Source organism: Trachemys scripta, chromosome 7 (assembly GCF_013100865.1).
Source record: "Trachemys scripta elegans isolate TJP31775 chromosome 7, CAS_Tse_1.0, whole genome shotgun sequence".
NCBI lineage: Eukaryota > Metazoa > Chordata > Testudines > Emydidae > Trachemys > Trachemys scripta.
This window is the reverse complement of record NC_048304.1, coordinates 36,503,012-36,523,264: the sequence shown is the minus strand read 5'-3', so window position 1 is coordinate 36,523,264 and position 20,253 is coordinate 36,503,012. Positions and strand designations below refer to the sequence as shown.

Sequence of the window (20,253 nt, the reverse complement as noted above, 5' to 3'; positions counted from 1 at the left end):
GAAATACATACGTTACTGTCAACTGAAAGTTTTATATGACAGTAAATATGACCCCCCCAAAACACTATAGAACAGTCAAGACGTTTTTCCTTTCCCCCTTAAGCATATGGTGTAAGACACTATTAGCTTTCTCATATTTGGTGACACCTTCCCCCAGTTCTTCCAGGGGGTCTTCAGTTCTCCCTCATGCCTTAATTCCCCCACACCAGAAATAGGAAACAGGATCTAAGCTATATTTTTCTGTGATCTGCTTTAAACCAACTGGGATAGTCTCAGGTTAGATAAATAATACTTAGCACTGATCTTCAAAGCTCTTTACAAACAATTGGGCAAATCTTGAGATCCTTTCTCAGTTTCTAATCTGTCCTTACTCACCTAAAACGCCCTATGGCAGGTAACAAGCTGAAACTCAAATGGGAAACAAGGATCCATTAAAAACTGCAGCACAACTTCAGGAATCAGCTGATTGAGGTATGGGAGTTAGAGGGTCTGGGTTTTACTTCCAGCTTTATCACAAATCTCCTTTGTGACTTTGGGCAAGTCATTTTCAAAAGGCGCCCAACATGAGATCTCCATGGCCTGACTTTCAGAAGTGTTGAGTACCCGGAACCCCCACTGACTTCAGCTGCAGGTTGGGGGGGGGGGATCCAAAAACCAAGGCACCCCAAATTAGTGGACATTTTTGAAAATGCTGACATGAATTTCTCTGTGCCTCAGTTGCCTCATTTCTAAAAAGGGGATAAAAATACTTCCCTCCCACACAGGGATGTTGTGAAGAGAAATTAATCAATGATTGTGAAGCACTTCAAGGTCCCTGGATAGAAATCAATGGCTAAATACAAAACAGTCAGAATCATACTCAGCACTTTTGTGAACTAAGTAAATATTATTATCCCGTTCCTACAGATAGAGAACCTAAGGAAGAGGAGTTAAGTGAATTGCGAAAGCCTAGAGAGGGAGGGAGCGAGTCTCAGAACCAACATTAGAACTCAAGAGAACTTGGTTCCCAGATTGTCTCTTAGACCATAAGATTACATCAGTCTCCAATACAGATCTCCTCTCTTTTAAACACTGGCTTCTACAGCCTGTTTTAAGGAGGAGGAAATACTGACATCAATAAAATCTTTAATTAAAGGTATAAAGCTGAAATATGTTTTTCTAAGACATCACTTTGCAGCAACATGCTCCAGTCCTTTTGAAATATAATCACAGAAGATGATTAAAATGCAGACATTTCAGAGCCAAAGTTCAGGATTGAAACTAACAGGGAGAATATGTGGGTAAAACAGATACATTTTATCATCTTTATTTAAAAAAAAAAATTGTTATAATCATAACCTCACCATGCATAGATGTGTGCTACCGTCCAGGCTAGAGTGCAGAGAAATGTTCACTTGCTTAGTGAAAGTTCTGAAAACAAGGCCATGTTTGTAGCAATTGTATTACAGTGACATACTTCCCATATTTTGTCATTGTCCAGTCCAATTTACATTTACACAAAGCCTCAGGTCTGAGCATCCCTTGCCCTGCAACTCTCAGTCATCTGGCATAATCAGCTTAAGTTTCAGTGCAAAATTAACTTACTGGTTTCTTTCCTACGATGAGTTTTTCGACCTTTTGGACCTGGGATACATGATCCTCGTTTGTCTTCAGTTCCCGTTTGCGGATTCGCTCATATATTCCAATCAGCATCTCTCGTGGGATGTCTTCACCATCATCTACGCCTGCAGAAACCAACAGCTCTCATTACCACTTTGGCTTACAATGACCTGACTAGCAAACACTGGCTCCTCTCCACACTTACAGCTCAATAATGTGGGCTTCTTAGCAAGAACAAGATAAGGACACAGGTACTGTTTATTTACCTTACTAACCATAAAGAAGGTGTTGCCTTGTTTATAGGGATCCCGGATATACCTGTTAATCTAAGTAGTTCTGTTCCATGACTTAATATAGTCAAATAATTTTCCAGCCAACAAGTAGTTGAGGGAGTCTAAGCCCTTTTCTTATTCATTGGCATTTTGCCAATCTTACAGCAGAAGAAAGCACAGTTATATATTAAAAAAATAAAAGTGTTACTTTTCACCCCCTCATCACCACCATACATCCACTGATTGAAATATTTTAATTGTGAATTACACTTTTGATTTTTTTTTTTAATTACTATAGCAAAATTTGCCCACAAGAGTAATTCCCCAAGCAAGCCTTCATAGCTACTAAGGCAGATGGTGAGGACTTCGTTGAGGAAATGGTTGTAGGGGATAACCTTGTCTCGAGTGATCATGAGCTAATTCAGTTTAAACTAAATGGAAGGATTAACAGAATTAGATCGGAGACTAGGGTTTACGATTTCAAAAAGGCTAATTTTAATAAATTAAGGGGACTGGTTAGGGAAGTGGATTGGGCTAACATATTTCTGGATCTAAAGGCGGATGGCGCCTGGGATTATTTCAAGTTGAAGTTGCAGGAGCTGTCGGAGGCCTGTATCCCAAGGAAGGGAAAATGGTTAGTAGGCAAGAAATTCAGACCAAGCTGGATGAGCGAGCGTCTCAAAGGGGTGATTAAGAAAAAACAGAAAGCGTACAAAGAGTGGAAGAGGGGAGGGATCAGCAAGGAAACCTACCTTATTGAGGTTAGAGCATGTAGAGATGGAGTGAGAAAGGCCAAAAGCCATGTAGAGTTGGACCTTGCGAGGGGAATTAAAACCAATAGTAAGAGGTTTTATAACCATATAAATAGGAAGAAAACAAAGAAAGAAGAAGTGGGACCGCTGAAGACTGTAGATGGAGTGGAGATTAAGGATAATCTAGGCATGGCACAATATCTAAACGAATATTTTGCATCGGTCTTTAATGAGGCTAATCAAGGGCTTAGGAATAGTGGCAGCGTGACAGAGGGGAATAAAGGAGTGGGGATTGACATTACCGTATCCGAGGTAAAAGCCAAACTTGAACAGCTTAACGGGACTAAATCGGGTGGACCGGATGATCTTCATCTGAGAATATTGAAGGAACTGGCGCAAGAAATTCCAAGCCCGTTAGCGATAATTTTTAATGAATCTATAAACTCAGGGTAGTACCGTTGGACTGGAGAATAGCTAATGTGGTTCCTATTTTCAAGAAAGGGAAAAAAAGTGACCCGGGTAACTACAGGCCTGTTAGTTTAACATCTGTAGTATGCAAGGTCTTGGAAAAAATTTTGAAGGAGAAAGTAGTGAAGGACCTTGAGGTCAATGGCAATTGCGACAAATTACAATATGGTTTTACGAAAGGCAGATCGTGCCAAACCAACCTGATCTCCTTCTTTGAGAAAGTAACAGACTTTTTAGATAAGGGAAATGCGGTGGATCTAATATACCTCGATTTCAGTAAAGCGTTTGATACGGTACCGCACGAGGAATTATTGGTTAAATGGGAAAAGATGGGGATCGATATGAAAATCCAGAGATGGATAAAGAACTGGTTAAAGGGGAGACTGCAGCGGGTCGTACTGAAAGGTGAACTGTCAGGTTGGAGAGAGGTCACCAGTGGAGTTCCTCAAGGTTCGGTTTTGGGTCCGATTTTATTTAATCTATTGATTACTGACCTCGGAACCAAATGTAGGAGTGGGCTGATAAAGTTTGAGGATGACACAAAGTTGGGGGGTATTGCCAATTCGGAGAAGGATTGGGATATCCTGCAGGGAGACTTGGATGACCTTGTAAATTGGAGTAATAGTAATAGGATGAAATTTAATAGTGAAAAGTGTAAGGTGATGCATTTAGGGATGACTAACAAGTATTTTAGTTATAAGCTGGGGACGCATCGGTTGGAAGTAACAGAGGAGGAGAAGGACCTCGGAATCCTGGTTGACCGCAGGATGACTATGAGTCGGCAATGTGACGTGGCCGTGAAAAAAGCTAATGCGGTCTTGGGATGCATTAGGCGAGGTATATCTAGTAGGGATAAGGAGGTGCTGCTTCCGTTATACAAGGCACTGGTGAGACCTCATTTGGAGTACTGTGTGCAGTTCTGGTCTCCCATGTTTAAAAAGGATGAACTCAAACTGGAACGGGTACAGAGAAGGGCCACTAGGATGATCAGAGGAATGGAAAACCTGTCGTATGAAAGGAGACTCGAGGAGCTCGGTTTGTTTAGCCTAATCAAAAGAAGGCTGAGGGGGGATAGGATTACTCTCTTTAAATATATCAGAGGGATAAATACCAGGGAGGGAGAGGAATTATTTCAGCTCAGTACTAATGTGGACACGAGAACGAATGGATATAAACTGGCCGTGGGGAAGTTTAGGCTTGAAATTAGACGAAGGTTTCTAACCATCAGAGGGGTGAAATTTTGGAACAGCCTTCCGAGAGAAACAGTGGGGGCGAAAGACCTCTCTGGCTTTAAGATTAAGCTAGATAAGTTTATGGAGGGAATGGTTTGATGGGATAATGTGATTTTATTCAATTGGTCAACAATGTGCCATCGCTAGTAAATAGTATCAATGGTCAATGAGGGTCTGGCTGGAGAATCTTGCCTGCATGCTCGGGGTTCTACTGATCGCCATATTTGGGGTCGGGAAGGAATTTTCCTCCAGGGTAGATTGGCAGAGGCCCTGGAGGTTTTTCGCCTTCCTCCGCAGCATGGGGCGGGGGTCGCTAGCTGGAGGATTCTCTGCGACTTGAAGTCTTTAAATCACAGGATTTGGGGACTTCAACAGCTGAGTTAAGGGAAAGGGGGTGGGTCAGCTTTTGTGGCCTGCATCATGCGGGAGGTCAGACTAGATGATCATAATGGTCCCTTCTGACCTTAAAGTCTATGAGATGAAATTAAAACAAAAAACAAACAAACAAAAAAAAACAAAAAAAAACCCCACTATCTTAAAGTTTAAGTGAATTTAATGCAGATGAAAGTTACCAGATAATGGTCTTGGACACGAAATTCTACCTTTGTCCCCAGAACAATATCGCATAGAGCAGAACCAGTGCAACCATTCCAATCTGCCTCACCAATGCCCCTCAGCCCTGACCTGCTCTACAGGCAAAATGGGAGTGCAGTCTTCATGTCCATTCGGTCCTTGGCCTCTCTGTGGTGACTACCAGCAAGGGTGCCAGTCAAACAATGTGAATTATGGTGGTGGTGGTTTTGGTGATGTGGACACTTGTCTAGCAGGAAGGGAATGAGCACCCCAGAGCACCTCATTCTGCAAGCTGACCTGCCTGGGTAGGTAAACTTTTGCACCAACACACAGAGTCCCAGGGAGTCTGACTCATTTCACAAAAGCCACTTAACAGTTTTCACATTCTAGTGACTTTCGGTCACTAATGACCTCAGCTGGATTTGAACTAGTGAACCAGAAGTTCCGAATCCCACATCCCAGATCAAATACTTTTCTTTCCCATTTTTAATGAAACTTTTCATTTAAGTCATAGCCAGACATCTTATACAAACCAAACTAATAATACACATCATTCTCTCTGTCACCCATCTCATTTGCTAGATCTTTTACCATAATTAAGAACTATTATCCAGTCTGAGATGACGTTAGACACCTTCATACAAGTGTGCTGGTTAATGATTAAAATAATTTTAGCTAATCATTTCTTGTTTTAATATCAATTCTAAGAGAATGCAGTTTACTCTAGAAGAGCATTTTACACTAGTTCACATCAATCTTGTTATCATGCGGTTTTAATTTTTAATACTGAATAATTATTGTGAGTATTCTAACAAGTGTGACAGAATCCTGGAAGCTGCTCCTGACTTCCTAACTTTCATGGACAGAATCCAAATACACCTTTTGCACATCAGATCTGGTGAGTGATTTAAAGCAGGGGAGCTCAAATGTTTTAACACAGGCTGGACAACATCTTAACAGGTATCTCCCCTCCCATTCATGATCACCTTCTTTCTCATTTGCAAACACATAACATCCCTGTGGCAACTACAGCAATTGCTTACATAAGTAGCCTGATGACAGTATTTAATCTTTTCTTAGCAGCTGGAAGCAAGGGGGAACTTGCACCATGTGAGCAGCTGCAAATGCTTCACAGACCACAGCTGAAGACCCATTCATTAAAAGTTAGGAACAATATAGCCTACTAGACTGCTCTCTCTGACAAAAGTTATATATATATAAAAAGCAATAGTAGGGATCCAGCAAGAGGGAGCCTCTAGAAACACTCTAGCTCTGATAAAACAGTCAAGAACATATCTGTGAAATGACTATAAAAGGTAGGAGTATTGGGCCATTTTCAACCTTATTATTTTGTAGACTTTTAACTAAAATGACAATACTAAATTTAATCTTGTTTAGCTTGCACCCTATACTAAAATGTCTGCCAAGGATAGAGTGTGATACTAATTTACAGGGAACAAAATGGACAAATGACACTTTCATTGTCAAGATCTGAAATTCCAGAATGCATCAGTATCCGTGACTTAATCAGCATCAAGATGAACCAACTGCATCTGTAAATATGAAGGGAAGATTGGCAACTGTCTGAATTATGTAGACCTAAGTCTGGCCAGTAGCCACTAATGAACTCCACTGCCCTCTTCCTGCCCTGCAGCTAACTACTCTGTGCTATGGAGAAAAAGGTATGTGTTTTTTTTGTTTTTGTTTTTTAACAGCCAGTATCTTTGTCCTTACTGCCGTGTAGCTCCTGTGTCTGTTCTGCTACTGCACTGAGCCCACACTCTGCCACAATCAAATGCTACTAATCAGAAGAAACACTGTGGATTGGACTGTGCCTGACCCTTGCATGGGAGTTGACCCTTGCATGGGAGGATAAGCGTAAGCAGCCTTCTCTATTGTGCCCTTCATGCAAGGACTAGAGATAATCACAGTCCCTCCTAGTGCCCCCTAGGGCATAAACAACCTGAAAAGGTGTGGGGCACCCTAGCAGAGCTGGCCACTATAGAGCTGTGGATGCTGAGCCATACACTTCCCATATACATGCTGCAATGTGTCCACTCCTCCCGAGTTCAACTCAGGCCTGGATAGGGGGTGCAGCTCCACACCATCTGGGCTTGTCTCTAACAGGAACAGTCTGGTTCTCTATCTGTGGCACAGATAGGACAGAACTGGAGCTGGGCTTGCAAGCAAAAGTGGAGGGAATTAAAACATATTTTAAAATAATGTTGCTCTTCTTTCTAACAAGCCACGCTCTGGTGAATGGGACAAGATTTTGCATTTCTTGGGAGAGAACCAGCATATAACGTGGACAGGTATGGGATATAGATTTGGTGAACCAGGAAAGCAGAAGAGCAGGAAGATGTGGGTTTCAGAGGGCCAAGAGCTGGAGGACAGATTAAATCTCTTGACTGGAGATCACTCTCCAAGTCATGGAATGGGGATTCCACATCCACACAGATGCAGAATTCAATGCAATGGAGTTAGCTGGGTTTCAGTTCCCTTCACATTGACTTTTACAAGGGCCTTAGAACTGACTTTTTCTAAGGGGTTTAAAGCCTCTTTATTTCAGAAGGCCTTCAGCACAGCATGCTGATTATTTTCCAGACTTTTATACATATTTATGTGTTCACAGCGCAAGTTATCTACGGTAACATTTGATGGATGGGGGTCTAGTAAACAAAGTTGTTAATTTCCATCTCTGAGAATGTGGATAATCATCGTGGATATGCAGCTTCCACATTAACTCCCCTTTAATATGAGTGGGAGAGTTCTTGGTTCACAGAGGACTAACTTGTCTGTCTGGCAACAGACAGAAAAGTTTATCCTGAAAGTTTCCTTTGAAATGAGGCAGTGAAAGAAACTTCATTTTAAAAATATAATTCAAGATTTTAGAGAATGCTGCAAAAGGTCCTACTTCTGCAATTCTGTCAGCATCAGGGCCAGTGTTCTTGGTGATGGACTGGTCAATAGAAGCAGAAACACTTAACAAAAGGTATGAGTACAGAAGTCATTAGTGGGCTTACAACGTAGTTACCCATCCCTGTCTACACACTGTACTGCTCCTTTCACAAACACTGGCTACATCATCCATTAACACTACTGATCTTTTGTACCTTCTTTCACTTGTTGGACAACTTTACTATATCATAGGGTTTATTCAGCCTCATTCATGTTTGTAAAATTGCAAACTTTATGAGCTGCCATCTGACCTACACAAAGGGTGTCAACACGCCAAGTTTCAATTATATCCAGGAAATTGGCACATTACAGAGATATGAACACAAGATAGAAGATATTTATAACATATCTGAAGGGAGTTGGGAATAAAAGACTGGATAGAAGTTCTTTATAATGAGGATGGAATATGGATGATGAAGGATTACAAGCCTAATTCTGTTTTCACATTATCTTAGGGATAACATTGCTGAAGTCAATATATTCACAGCAGTGTAAAAGCAATGTAAGTAAAAATCACAAGTAGGCTCTATATATTTTATCTTGGTCTTAGATAGTATCTGAAGTAGGGTGGCTTTTAGGATGGCTAGGGAAACACACACACACACACACACACACACAATTTCTCTAGCTATCCTAAAAGCCAACCTACTTCAGATAGGATATATCAGATATGATATAATTTCCCTAAAAAATAAAAAGCTTTGCTGACAATCATTCAAGTTTTCTCACCCCTTAGATTCTTAACAAAATCTTCAAGCTTCATCTTGCGTTCTGGTTTCACATTTGGGCTATACATGTCTGTGTTTAACAATATGATTGCGAAAGCTAGGATGAAGATGGTATCAGGATTTCGGAACTGTCTCACAACGCCGGGATTGCAGATACAGTATCGCTGGCTGTAAGAAATAAAAAGGGGGGGGAAGTTGGCCAGAGTGAAGAAATGCTGTGTGACCAAAACCAAATCAATGAACGGTTACATTCAAGATGCAGAGTTTGGTATCCTTTATACTTCATACACATTTAGTTTTCTATAGTACTTCTCTGCCCAATCACATTCTCAGAACTAACACCCTAGAATGCTAAAGGCTTAAAGTTTTCCATTTTACAACCAGTAAACTCATTAGCCAGGCCAGATCCTCATTTGGGGTAACTTCATTAACTTTAATATTCCACTCTGACTTCAGTGGAGCTACACCAGCTTACAGCAGCTGAGGATCTGGCCAGGATTTTTACATTTATATTTTAGATGCTTTACATTTTTTCCTTCCACAATAAAGAATATTTGTGTGGGCTTTAATAAATTAATGCTCTTTGCCCCACTGTGCTAAACTGCTTAACAGAAGGTTAAAAAAAGTACATAGAGATACTGTAAAATGTAAACAAAGTCCAATGCCTCAAGGTACAGAAACCAAGCTCCTAAATTACAACAGTGAATTTTCAGGGACAGATATCTGAAGTTTAAAAAAAAAAAAAAAAAAAAATCCTACCAATCAAACTGATTTTGGAGAGAAGCACAGCTATATTATATAAATGCATAATAAAAATAATTACACTAACAATATGCATTAACAATAGCACATAAAACTTCCTTATTCTATATTTAATGTATAAAGTAAACACCTACCGTCATTTAACTGCATAAATACCCCCTATTGTTCTCAAAGGCAGCTTAATAAAGCAAGGAATAGCCTAACTCTACCCAACCTCCCTGTCTCACACGTAACAGCTGGATCATGTCAGGTGCTCTGACAACTTATTTCAGTGCCATACCTGAAAGCTTCAATGAGTCGTTCTACTTTCTGAGCTTCTCCTTGAACACGGATATGAGCCTGAAATTTCCTGAGTGCTTCATCCAGTTCCATTGCTGAGAAGTCCATCTCATCCACAACGCAGCTAGGACAAAACACATTCTCATTTGTTCTTTGCCCTTCCAACAGTATATAGATTATTCAAAATACATTATATAGGGAAAAAAAAGCCCAGCGTCTTCAGCATTCCCCCAGTTCTAGTAAAATACAAAGCCACAAATGTATCTCAGAACATCAGTAATTGTCCATGAAAGCATGAGAGGAGAATTGTAAGAAATATATCAACTGGGAGTGGGCCGGAGGGGGAAGAGTAGATGTAAACAAGCCATTATTTTTCTTTATTGCAGAGCTGCCTATGTGATGGACGCTGATCAATGTAAAAAACTCCATACTGTCACGAATCATTATCAGTCTTGTGCTCTCAAATCAGCAAATTAGCACCAGGCAGCACCAGCTTTCCTGCACCCCAATGCCCAATTTCATGAGCATTCATGGCCCACTGTACAATTTCCATATCCAGATGTGGCCCTTGGGCCAAAAAGTTTGCCCACCCCTGCTCTAACACCTTGATTTGAAAGTAGCCTTTAAACAGAGAGTCATTGGTTCCTTTTCTTCTAACTTGGCTTTTAGGTTTTAATAACCAAACATGAATTACTGCAAGTTATAATACAGTAATGCAGATGCTACAATAATAAAGTATGATCCAGGTTAAAAGGCTTGTTATTAAATGTATTGATGTACAGTGATAGATTAGTATACACATTTCTCTTGCATGATGAAGCACTGTGCTACCACAGTTTAATTCCAAAGCCTTTTAATGACTTCAGCCCATATGCTTTCCTTCTGTGCAAAAGTGCAAGGAGAAGAACAAAGGAGCTGTGTACTCCTCCAGGTTCATCCCTATAAGGACAATGTTGATTCCACAAACACAACAGAACCACTATTGTAAACTCTAGAGGTTTGGAACATCACTATCTCTTCAACACTGCAGAACTTTTTTTTTTTTTTTTTTTTTAAAGGGTTGGAACAGCAGGTACCTGGACCAGCGGTGGTAGAGTCAAATAAAGTGGAAAGTGAAGATATTAGGGGTATCTGGGTTTCCAAATATCCTTGGCCAGTAGTACAATGGGAAGTTTCCTCCATCATTCCTTCAAACATTCTCTCATCAGCAAGAGAGACAGTAGCTATGTTGCCAGTGGCTAAAGCCCATAACTGCAAGAACTAACTTCAATCAGCATTAGCTTTCCATGATCTTTACTCCAGGTCTTCTTAAATTTCTGTGGGTTGTGTGTGTGGAGGATGACATGCCACTTAGTATGGTTTCTTTCTAGTGCCTATTCCCTGCCTGCTGTTTCTTTGCAGGCTTTATGCAGAGTGGAGAAAGGAGGGTACAAAGGAACACCTCACTCAGTTGCTTTTTCCATCAGCGTAACACCACAACTGCCTCTGAGGTTTAGCTCCCTCCTGTACTGCTGGGGAGAGCACAATGGTCTTAAAGCTTTATGAAGAATTCTGTGATGGAATTAACGGAAAGGAGGAGGTTGTAATACACAATGCCATGTTTTCCACGTCACTTGGATGCTGTGACTTTTATCCAACTATTCACTCACACTGCTAGAAATTTGGTTTTTTTAATACAAATCCCATTTGTTAAAAGAAAGTGCATAGGCGGATAGAGAGCCAGATCGTCAGCTGTGCTTGTATGGCATGGCAGGAGGGAGAAAGGTGTCTTTATGGCCACCACAGGGTACTCTAGCAGCCAAGGATCACTGCTGTACAGCAGTGCTCTACCCATATCCTGGCAAGAGGTATAGCATCAAGACATTATGCCAACTCTATGCCACCCAGGGAGACCCAGACATTAGGGGAATCCCCAGATAGCCAGTGATGGCGCACTGTAAAGCAGCTGGAGAGTTGCAATGATCCAGCCCAGAGTCTGAAACGTAGATTGTTTTCTTGGAGGTTTTCAAAATTGCACGATGAAGACGTTTTAAAACAATTAAATGTTCCCATGCAATATCTGCACATTTATGCTCATGTATGAGAACCAGGAAGTGCACGGTGATGACAAATGAAGTATATAGTCACAAGCACACAAACTAAAAGCATCAATCATGGAAAGTAATTAAATGTTTAAAATTATTTTTACTATCTTATCTGTTATGAGTATCACGGGGGAATGGAATCATGTTTCAAGTATGATTTTTTTTAATACACGATTTGAAGTCTGATAGCATGTCTTTATCAGAGATGGAAAAGACAGTCACCATTTTGGTGTAGCGCAACAAAGAATGCGTGTGAACATCCCTAATAGCAGGTCAGCTTGGTTAAAACCATTGTGCTTTTTTGCTGCCAAGGCTCACAGTGTATATGCGAGTCAATTACGCTATCTTGGGGTTGCCTCAGAACAATTTTTTTTTCTTAACATGACTGGGGCAGGTTATTTTAAGAACAGATTAATTGCAGCAAAAATACAGTCAGGAGGTCGTAGGCAGGCGGATGTCCTTTTTGGCAATTTACCCATCCAGGAAATCTCATGAAACATACACCATCTGGCTATCAACGAGATTCTTACCCAATTTTCTGCTAGGCTGCCCAAGGCACAGTGAGGTTAAATGATTTGCCCAAGATCACACAGTGAATCAATGACTCATTTTAGGTTAGAATCCAGCCTCTTCCTTGCTCACCATCGTTTACTTTGATCATTAGACAATACGCCTTCCTTGGAAAATCTTCCCCCTAGTCTAATAGTGGCACAGATCCCGGGAATGGTTGCAAATGGTTAGAATGGGCCAGCCAAACTTCCTGCTGAATAGACTGATTGGCTGAACTGTTGAATTGAAATCTGCCACTTCTTTAGGGCAAGTAACTAAACTTTACTGCATTCCTTTGTGTAGAACCCACATTCCCTATTTAATTACCTTCTCCTGCTGTTTGTACAGTAAAGATGCAGCTCTTGAACCATAAGCTTTACAAATAAAAGGCCCCTCTAAGTAAAGATCTATGATGTGTGTATAAATGCAAATAACTATACTAATACACTGTTCAGCTTGCACGGTTGAGACAGAGAGGTTCTAACAACAACAGTATTGTAAATCTTGTACACAATGTAGAACACACAGTAACAGATCAAGCTACACATTTAGTAAGAAAAAAAATACTACCTATTTGAAACAAGGTCTAGTGAGAAGTTGGTGTGGGAACCTTATTTTCATTTCCTTCATTTGGGTGCATGAAATTGTGCATTGCCATAGTGCATTTAATTTCCATGCTTTAGAAAAAACAAACTGCCTGTGACTGATGCTCCCAATTATATGATCCCATTTTGGCTTTGGAGTCCACGATTCATTGAGGTGGGCGTGGCAGGAAGGAGTTCGGGATACATTAACGATTAGGGACAACTGGTCTATGCCTACAGTCCCAGGTCCTGCAGTCAGCTGATGACATCAATGATACCTTCGTGGGCAGCTGGAAGAGTTCATGTGCAGCAATCTGCCCACAGCATGTGGTATTGCGCAACACAATAGGTCCCCATGGATGCACCCCATGTTTAGGTAAGCAATGATACCACAAAGCAGCAGCGCTGCCAACCCCAGGCTTTCCAAAATCATGACTCAGATCTCCAAAATTATGAAAATGGCTTAAAAATCATGAGATTTAAAAAAATAATACTTTGGGGGTTCTTTTACTTTGCTTTCTGGTTTTTGGAGCTTTAGGGGGTCATGTGTTCAGGATTTTCTCCATAGTGTTTAGGGCCAGAAACTTATTTTAAAAAAATGAATGCCCAGGTTCTCATGTAATCACATGGCTCCTGGATTACATGAGAAACACCAACTACCATGAGACTTGGGATAACATCGCAAGAGGTTAGTGAGTTAGCAATGCTGAGTGGGGCTCCTAGGGCCTGATTCATCTCCAGTAAAGTCAAGGGAAGATTTTCCCTGGGGGCTGAATTAAGCCTCTCTTGACCAGGCTCAGGAAGTGATTTTCCAATCATTTTTAAACTGAAAATCCCCCACAGGCCCTAAAGCCAGGAAAAGCATTCAGTCCTCAATAAGGGCTATTTCTATGCAAATCTCAGCAATTTTTTGTTATGGTCTTGGCCAAAACTGTGGGTTTAGAATTTTTGTTTTGTCTTTTTGCACTGGGAAAAGGGTATTTCCCCCCACCCTCCATGTACCCTATGCAGTTACATAGCCTGTTAAACATCTAACTGGCTGTTTGTGCAGTAAGTGGTAATTCTTCATGCAAGTCACATGCGCACAAGTCAATAAATCTGGGGTGAGATGCAACAAGCTTTGTTAGTGAGTGAGTCATCCATACAGGTCTTGAAAAGAATCGCTGCTAAATGAAATATCAAATCACTTAAAATAAACAAAAGCAACCTCCATCCTTAACAGACACTATTTGAATAACCTTAACCAAACTGTTGGTGAGTGTAATTTGCTGCTCCACTTTGCTTTCCTTTTGAAATAGGTTTTTATCTAATCCTTTCCAAGAAACTGGTTCTCAGACACCCTTATTAGACAAGTGCCAGCATAAGAAGTGCGTGTGTATCTATGAAATAGTAATGGTTATTTTCATGTTCCTTTACTGATGAAGTGTCGTGTAGCATATAATGTTTTTTTTTAAAATTTCACACAGTAAATTATTTCAGAACTTGAGGAAGGAAAACGCTCTCAAAATTAATAGACAGTCCTCCCCAGTTAAATTACAACATAAATTTAGAGTAAACGTGAATTCTGTAATGTAAATAAATCCTTATAAGCATCCTACTTGATCAGTTTTATTGAAAAATGTTAGCATTGCTGGCAAGTAAGGAAGAGTATTTATTTTTGCCTGTTCTTTGTTAATCCTTACACTCGGGCAGTTTTTTCTTTGAAAACACCACTTTCATTCCATACACAAAATATTTTGTGAGCCTTAGCCCCTGTAAGTGTCCCACAGGGTACACGTGAATACCTGAGTGCGCCATCCCATCCCCTCACACACTACTCACTCCAATACATCTCGGTTGAACTGCTTCTGTCGATTGCCCAAAAACTCTCCAATCATCTGTCTGCTGAGTCCTTTCCTTTGCAGGAGAAAATGGGCGACACCAACTGGAGTGTCTGGCACGAAACCTCTCTCAATTAGATACTGGACTCCTTTTTCAGGTTTTCTAGGGAGAAATATAAACACAAAGCCACTTATTTCATTTCCTTCATTCCCATGTGCATTTGAGTTTTTCCCCAAACCTCATCTTTCCATAAGTAACATTAGACTGGCTGAGTTAGAAGGCAGACTGATGTCGTTTTAAAATAAATGTAGTCATATTGTAAAACCCATAGAGTTGTTTTAGTTTTAATGGTGTATTGGCTTTGAAATGGATCTTCATGGTGAAGAGGCACTAAAAATCTCTCCAACTGCATTTCTGCAGTACTCATCCAAACTAGGTTGACCATTCTCCCTGATCTTTCCCGGAGCTAGGCTATCCAATCATACTACGTAAGAAGCTTCAGACGTACCATGGAAGTTGATACATCATAAGCCAAGGTCTAGAATAACCATCAACATCAGATGCTAAACTGAAGACATATCTTGTGCTATCAATGAGAGAGTGCCATGTCCTCTGAAAACATAATTACAAAAAAAATCATCTAACCAACATATCTAAATCCCAGATTATGTGGAAAAGTAAGAGGCATCTAAGATGGTGCAACTCACAAGCTGAAGGGCAAGAAGAGAAGAGCAACAGAAAATGCAATTACTACAAAGGTGGGAGAAGGGATAAATCAAAGAAGGGATAACCCCCTCCTTTAATTTACATCTTCTTCCAGCTTCTTGAAATATACATCACAACAGCTTTGACTCTATTAGATTCCGATTCCTTCACAATCATTTAATTCTGTGTAATTTACACTCCTTTCTACATGTCCAAATTTAGCTCTGCATGATTTCAAATACCACAAAAATAAAAAGTACGCAGCTATTTTTCTGACAAACATATTAAATGGTGAGGATTTCCTGCTATAAATCTGTGGCTTAGGCAGTCATATATTTTTGCTCACATTTTAAATGACAAAGTCCCGCTCACAGCATAAACATGTTATGTTTCCAGGGCTGCTACCCAGCAGACGTCCACAATTTGTAATGCAATACTTTCACAGCTCCAGTAATTTCATCGCCATGTCTATTTACTAAAAATTAGGACACAATGGACACCTGTAAAAATGAACGGTTTGCAGCTTTCCGGATGAGCTGAAGGATATTGCATTTCTTAATGCTAGTGAAATCAATTTAAAAGAACAAGGTGACCCTGCTATTTTTATACAAGGATGATCATACAACCCTTTCCTCACGTTTTTTTTTTTTTTTTTTTAACACCGAAAATAACATTACCAAATAACCCAACATTCAGTCCCCATGCTCTGCGACATTACACTATTACACATTTGATGCCCAACTAAGTGTTAGGCAGATCAGAAAAATATATATATTTCATCAAAACTGAGAAGTCTCAAAAACTTCCATCTCACAATCTCTTAAATCAAGTTTGATGGCTCATTTCATTTGAAGCTAAATAAGTAGTGTATGCAGTTACCTCATGAGGACAAACTTGTAAAATAATCCTCCCCTAATCCAAAACAGATTATTTCATCAGAAGAAAAATATTTAAGCGCTGTATTCTTATATTCTTGAATCACACTTTAGAATTCTGGATCTCCCTGAATTTCTAGTTTCATAACACCAAAAACAAACACACACAAAAAATCTATGACAGGAAATTTTCCCTACTAGTGAACTGAGTTTCTGCTCAGCATTTGCAGTGAAATGAACTCATGAACTTCCCATTCTAGCAGTTGCTAAGCAAGGAAAACAAAGGACCAATCAAAAAAGTAAGACTTCTCCCATCCACCAGAGACTGTATCTTCTGCAGATTGAGAAGATATTAGATAATTTTTCCTAGGCTAAATCATAACTTTACCTGCTTTCCTCCTTCCCCCTCTCAAAGAAAAACCCCAAACCAAAAATTAATGTTAATATGATCATGAAAAGAGTAGGATGGGCATCTATCCACATTCCTGGAACCCCAATTTACACGTAGGAAAATTTACACATAGGAATTTTCCTTTCTGCTTATACAATATTCATAACACAAACTCATGGTTATAAGAAAAATGAACCATGATTAAAAAAAATTATGAGAAAGAAAAGAAGAGACGGTTATAAAGATTAGAGACCTACAGCATAAAGGCTCTAATTCAAGGTGTAAAGGTGTTGAGTCTAGAGGGCTGCCTTAGAGATTTTGGGCCAGATCCTATGGAACTACAGCACTTTGCACCAGCTGAGGGTCTCGCTCTTCACAGAAGATTTTCTTTTGGTCTAAGAACATGAAATCACTTTAACAGACACTGGATAAAAGCCTCCAAAACTGACCTACAAATCCATTTAGCTATCTGAGGCCAGAGGCATTTTGCCCTTTCTTAATGCCTTAGTGAAATATCAGCAGTGAGTCAAGCAATCAAATCTTTTGAAAAACAAAATTCCATTTGGCTATAAAAAGTATGAAATGAAAATACTGCTTGTGAAAAGCTTTGGACTGGGAGCCCAGAACGAGGGCCGCCATTTACCCACATGACAATACAGCATTGGTGGCAGTAGTGTTAGCTTCATCAAAATGATGCATCAATGTGATTCAACTCAAACCTGGAGAAGCCACCTCTAAGATAGAGGCCAAAACAACCTTCTCAGCTATTTCCCACTAATTCCTAGCCTTATCTGCTGAGACTGCCAATTAGTTCTAAATACTCTGGCATTTTGTTATGCTGATACCTGTCAACTACTTATTTCATACAGATGATGCTTTAGTGCACCAAGGAGTACAAACACGTGGTCTATGTACAATTTTAAAACTGGTCATAGCAAGAAGGAGCCATGATTTTTTTTCTATCTAAGTTTAGGGCAAAGAGATGGATGTGAAATTTCTAGATTGACAATGGATGCTGATTTTAAGGAGGATTCTGGGAATAGTTAAAACATCTACTTTATCATAATCAACAACAGATGTCTGCAAACAGAACGAACAGTTCATTTACTCTTCTAGCAGAGGCAAATATGACTAATAACGCAACTTGATAAAAGATTAAAACAGAAAAAGGTTAGTAGCACCCTAATTACAATCAAATTAATGGTCTAAGGAAGAAAGGATAATACCGAAGTTAGGAGAATCTAACTTTTGATATCTTTTAACTTTGATACGTAACTAACACATTTTCAGACCAGTGGCCACAATCTTAGTGAAAGTCCTTTAAATTTATCTTCTGATGACAGATACTTAACATAGAGAGTACTTCATGCTGGAGCATATACACACCCATACATGCACTCCAAGTGCAGCAATGGGCTTTGGATGATTGCTTCCTTGATTCTATTGAGGAAAAGGGTGTTCCAGATTTGATTCTGACAAATAGGGAGAAACTGGTTGAGAATGTGATGGTGGAAGGCAGCTTGGGTGCAAGTGATCATGAAATGACAGAGTTCGTGATACTAAGGCATGGTGGAAGGGAAAACAGCAGAATAAAGACAATGGACTTTAAGAAGGCAGACTTTAACAAACTCAAAGGGCTGGTAGGTAAGATCCCATGGGAAGCAAGCCTAAGAGAAAAAAGAGTTCAGGAGAGCTGGCAGTTTTTAAAGAGACATTATTAAGGGCAAACTATCTCAGTGTGCAGGAAAGATAGGAATTATGGCAAGAGACCACCCTGGTATAACCAGGAGATCTTCAATTACCTGAAATTAAAAAAAAAAAAAAAAAGAGTTATTCAAAAAGTGAAACCTAGATCAAATTACAAAGGATGAATAGGAACAAAATCAGAAAGACCAAGACACAAAATGAGACTAAACTAGCTAAAGACATAAAGGGTAACCAGAAAATATTGTACAAATACATTAGAAGCAAGAGGAAGACCAAGGACAGGGTAGGCCCATTACTCAGTGAGGAGACAAAGACAATAACAGAAAATGCAGCAATGGCTGAAGTGTTAAATGCCTTTTTTGTTTCAGTTTTCAGCAAAAAGGTTAGCAGTGATTGGATGACTAACATAGGGAACATAAGTATGAATGGGGTAGGTAGGTTCAGAGGCTAAAATATGGGAAGAACAAATTAAGAATTACAAGTTAGAGGTCTTCAAGTAGGCAGGGTCTAATGAAATACATCCCAAAATAGTGAAGAAACTGGCTGAAGAGATCTCTGCGCAATTAGTGATTATCTGTAAGAACTCGTGAAAGACTGGAGAGATCCCAGAGAACTGGAAAAAAGAAAATCTATAAAAAAAAAGGGGGGGGGAAAAAGGACAACAGAGGGAATTATAGACCAGTCATCTTAACATCAGTACCCAGAAAGATAAAGGTTCAAATAATCAATCAGTTTGTAAGCACCTGGAATATAAGAAGGTAATGTGTAACAGTCAACATGGATTTCCCAAGAACAAATCACATCAAGCTAACCTACCTCTTTTTTTGACAAGGTAACAAGATTATGCTTGGATAATGGCATAGGGAGTACACTTATAAACAGTTGCAGAGGATACCAAGCTATGAGGGCTTGCAAGCACTTTGGAGGACAGGGTTAGAATCTGTAATGATCTTGAGAAATGGTCTGAAGTAAATAGGGCGAAATTCAATCAGGACAAATGCAAAAAAAGAACCTATCAGGTATTAAACTGATAAGAACAGATAATGTTTTCACCTCTCTTAGGAAGGAATAATCAATTACATAAACACAAAATGGGAAATAACTGTTTAGGTAGGAAAACTGCAGAAAAAGATCTGGGGGTTATAGTTGACCACAAACTAAATACGAGTCAAAAATATAATACTGATGCAAAAAAAGTAATCACCACTTTGGGATGTATTAGCAAGTTTTGTAAACAAGACATAAGTAGTAATTTTTCCACTTTACTCAGCACTGATGATGCCTCAATTGGAGTATTATATCTGGTGCTGGGCAGCACACTTTTGAGGAAGATGTGGACAAACTGGATGAACTCCAGAGGAGAGCAACAAAAACGATGACAGGTCCTATGTAACATGACCAATGAGAAGGGATTGAAACAATTGGGATTGTTTAGTTTGGAGAAGAAAAGACTGAGGAGGGACATGATACACTCTTCAAGTACATAACAGGTTGTTATAAAGGGTGATAAATAGGGCTGTCAAGCAATTAAAAAATTAACCGCGATGTAAAAAATTAACTGCGATTAAATCACACTGTTAAACAATGATAGAATACCATTTATTTAAATATTTTTGGATATTTTCTACATTTTCAATTATATTTGTATTCTGTGTTGTAATTGAAATTACGTGCACAGTGCTCACTTTGTATTTATTTTTATTACAAATATTTTCACTGTAAAATGATAAACAAAAGAAATAGTAGTTTTCAATTCACCTCATACAAGTACTGCAGTGCAATCTCTTTATTGTGACAGTGTAATTTACAAATGTAGATTTTTTTTTTTGTTACATAACTGCACTCAAAAACAAAACAATGTAAAACTTTAGAGCCTACACGTCCACTCAATCCTACTTCTTGTTCAGCCAATCG

The 20,253-nt window shown here is 39.5% G+C and overlaps 1 protein-coding gene across 11 annotated transcripts in view; it reads right to left on the bottom strand.

Annotated features, from left to right (window-relative positions):
* Positions 1-20,253, bottom strand: part of IQSEC1 (IQ motif and Sec7 domain ArfGEF 1) — a 676,292-nt gene that overhangs the window by 28,878 nt on the left and 627,161 nt on the right. For all 11 annotated transcript variants that reach the window (XM_034777995.1, XM_034777984.1, XM_034777986.1 and 8 more), the window contains 4 exons: positions 14,662-14,823; positions 9,625-9,747; positions 8,584-8,750; positions 1,585-1,724 (listed from right to left, as the gene is read on the bottom strand). In XM_034777995.1, coding sequence (XP_034633886.1) covers positions 1,585-1,724; positions 8,584-8,750; positions 9,625-9,747; positions 14,662-14,823 — 592 coding nt within the window. The remainder of the gene's footprint in view (positions 1-1,584; positions 1,725-8,583; positions 8,751-9,624; positions 9,748-14,661; positions 14,824-20,253) is intronic.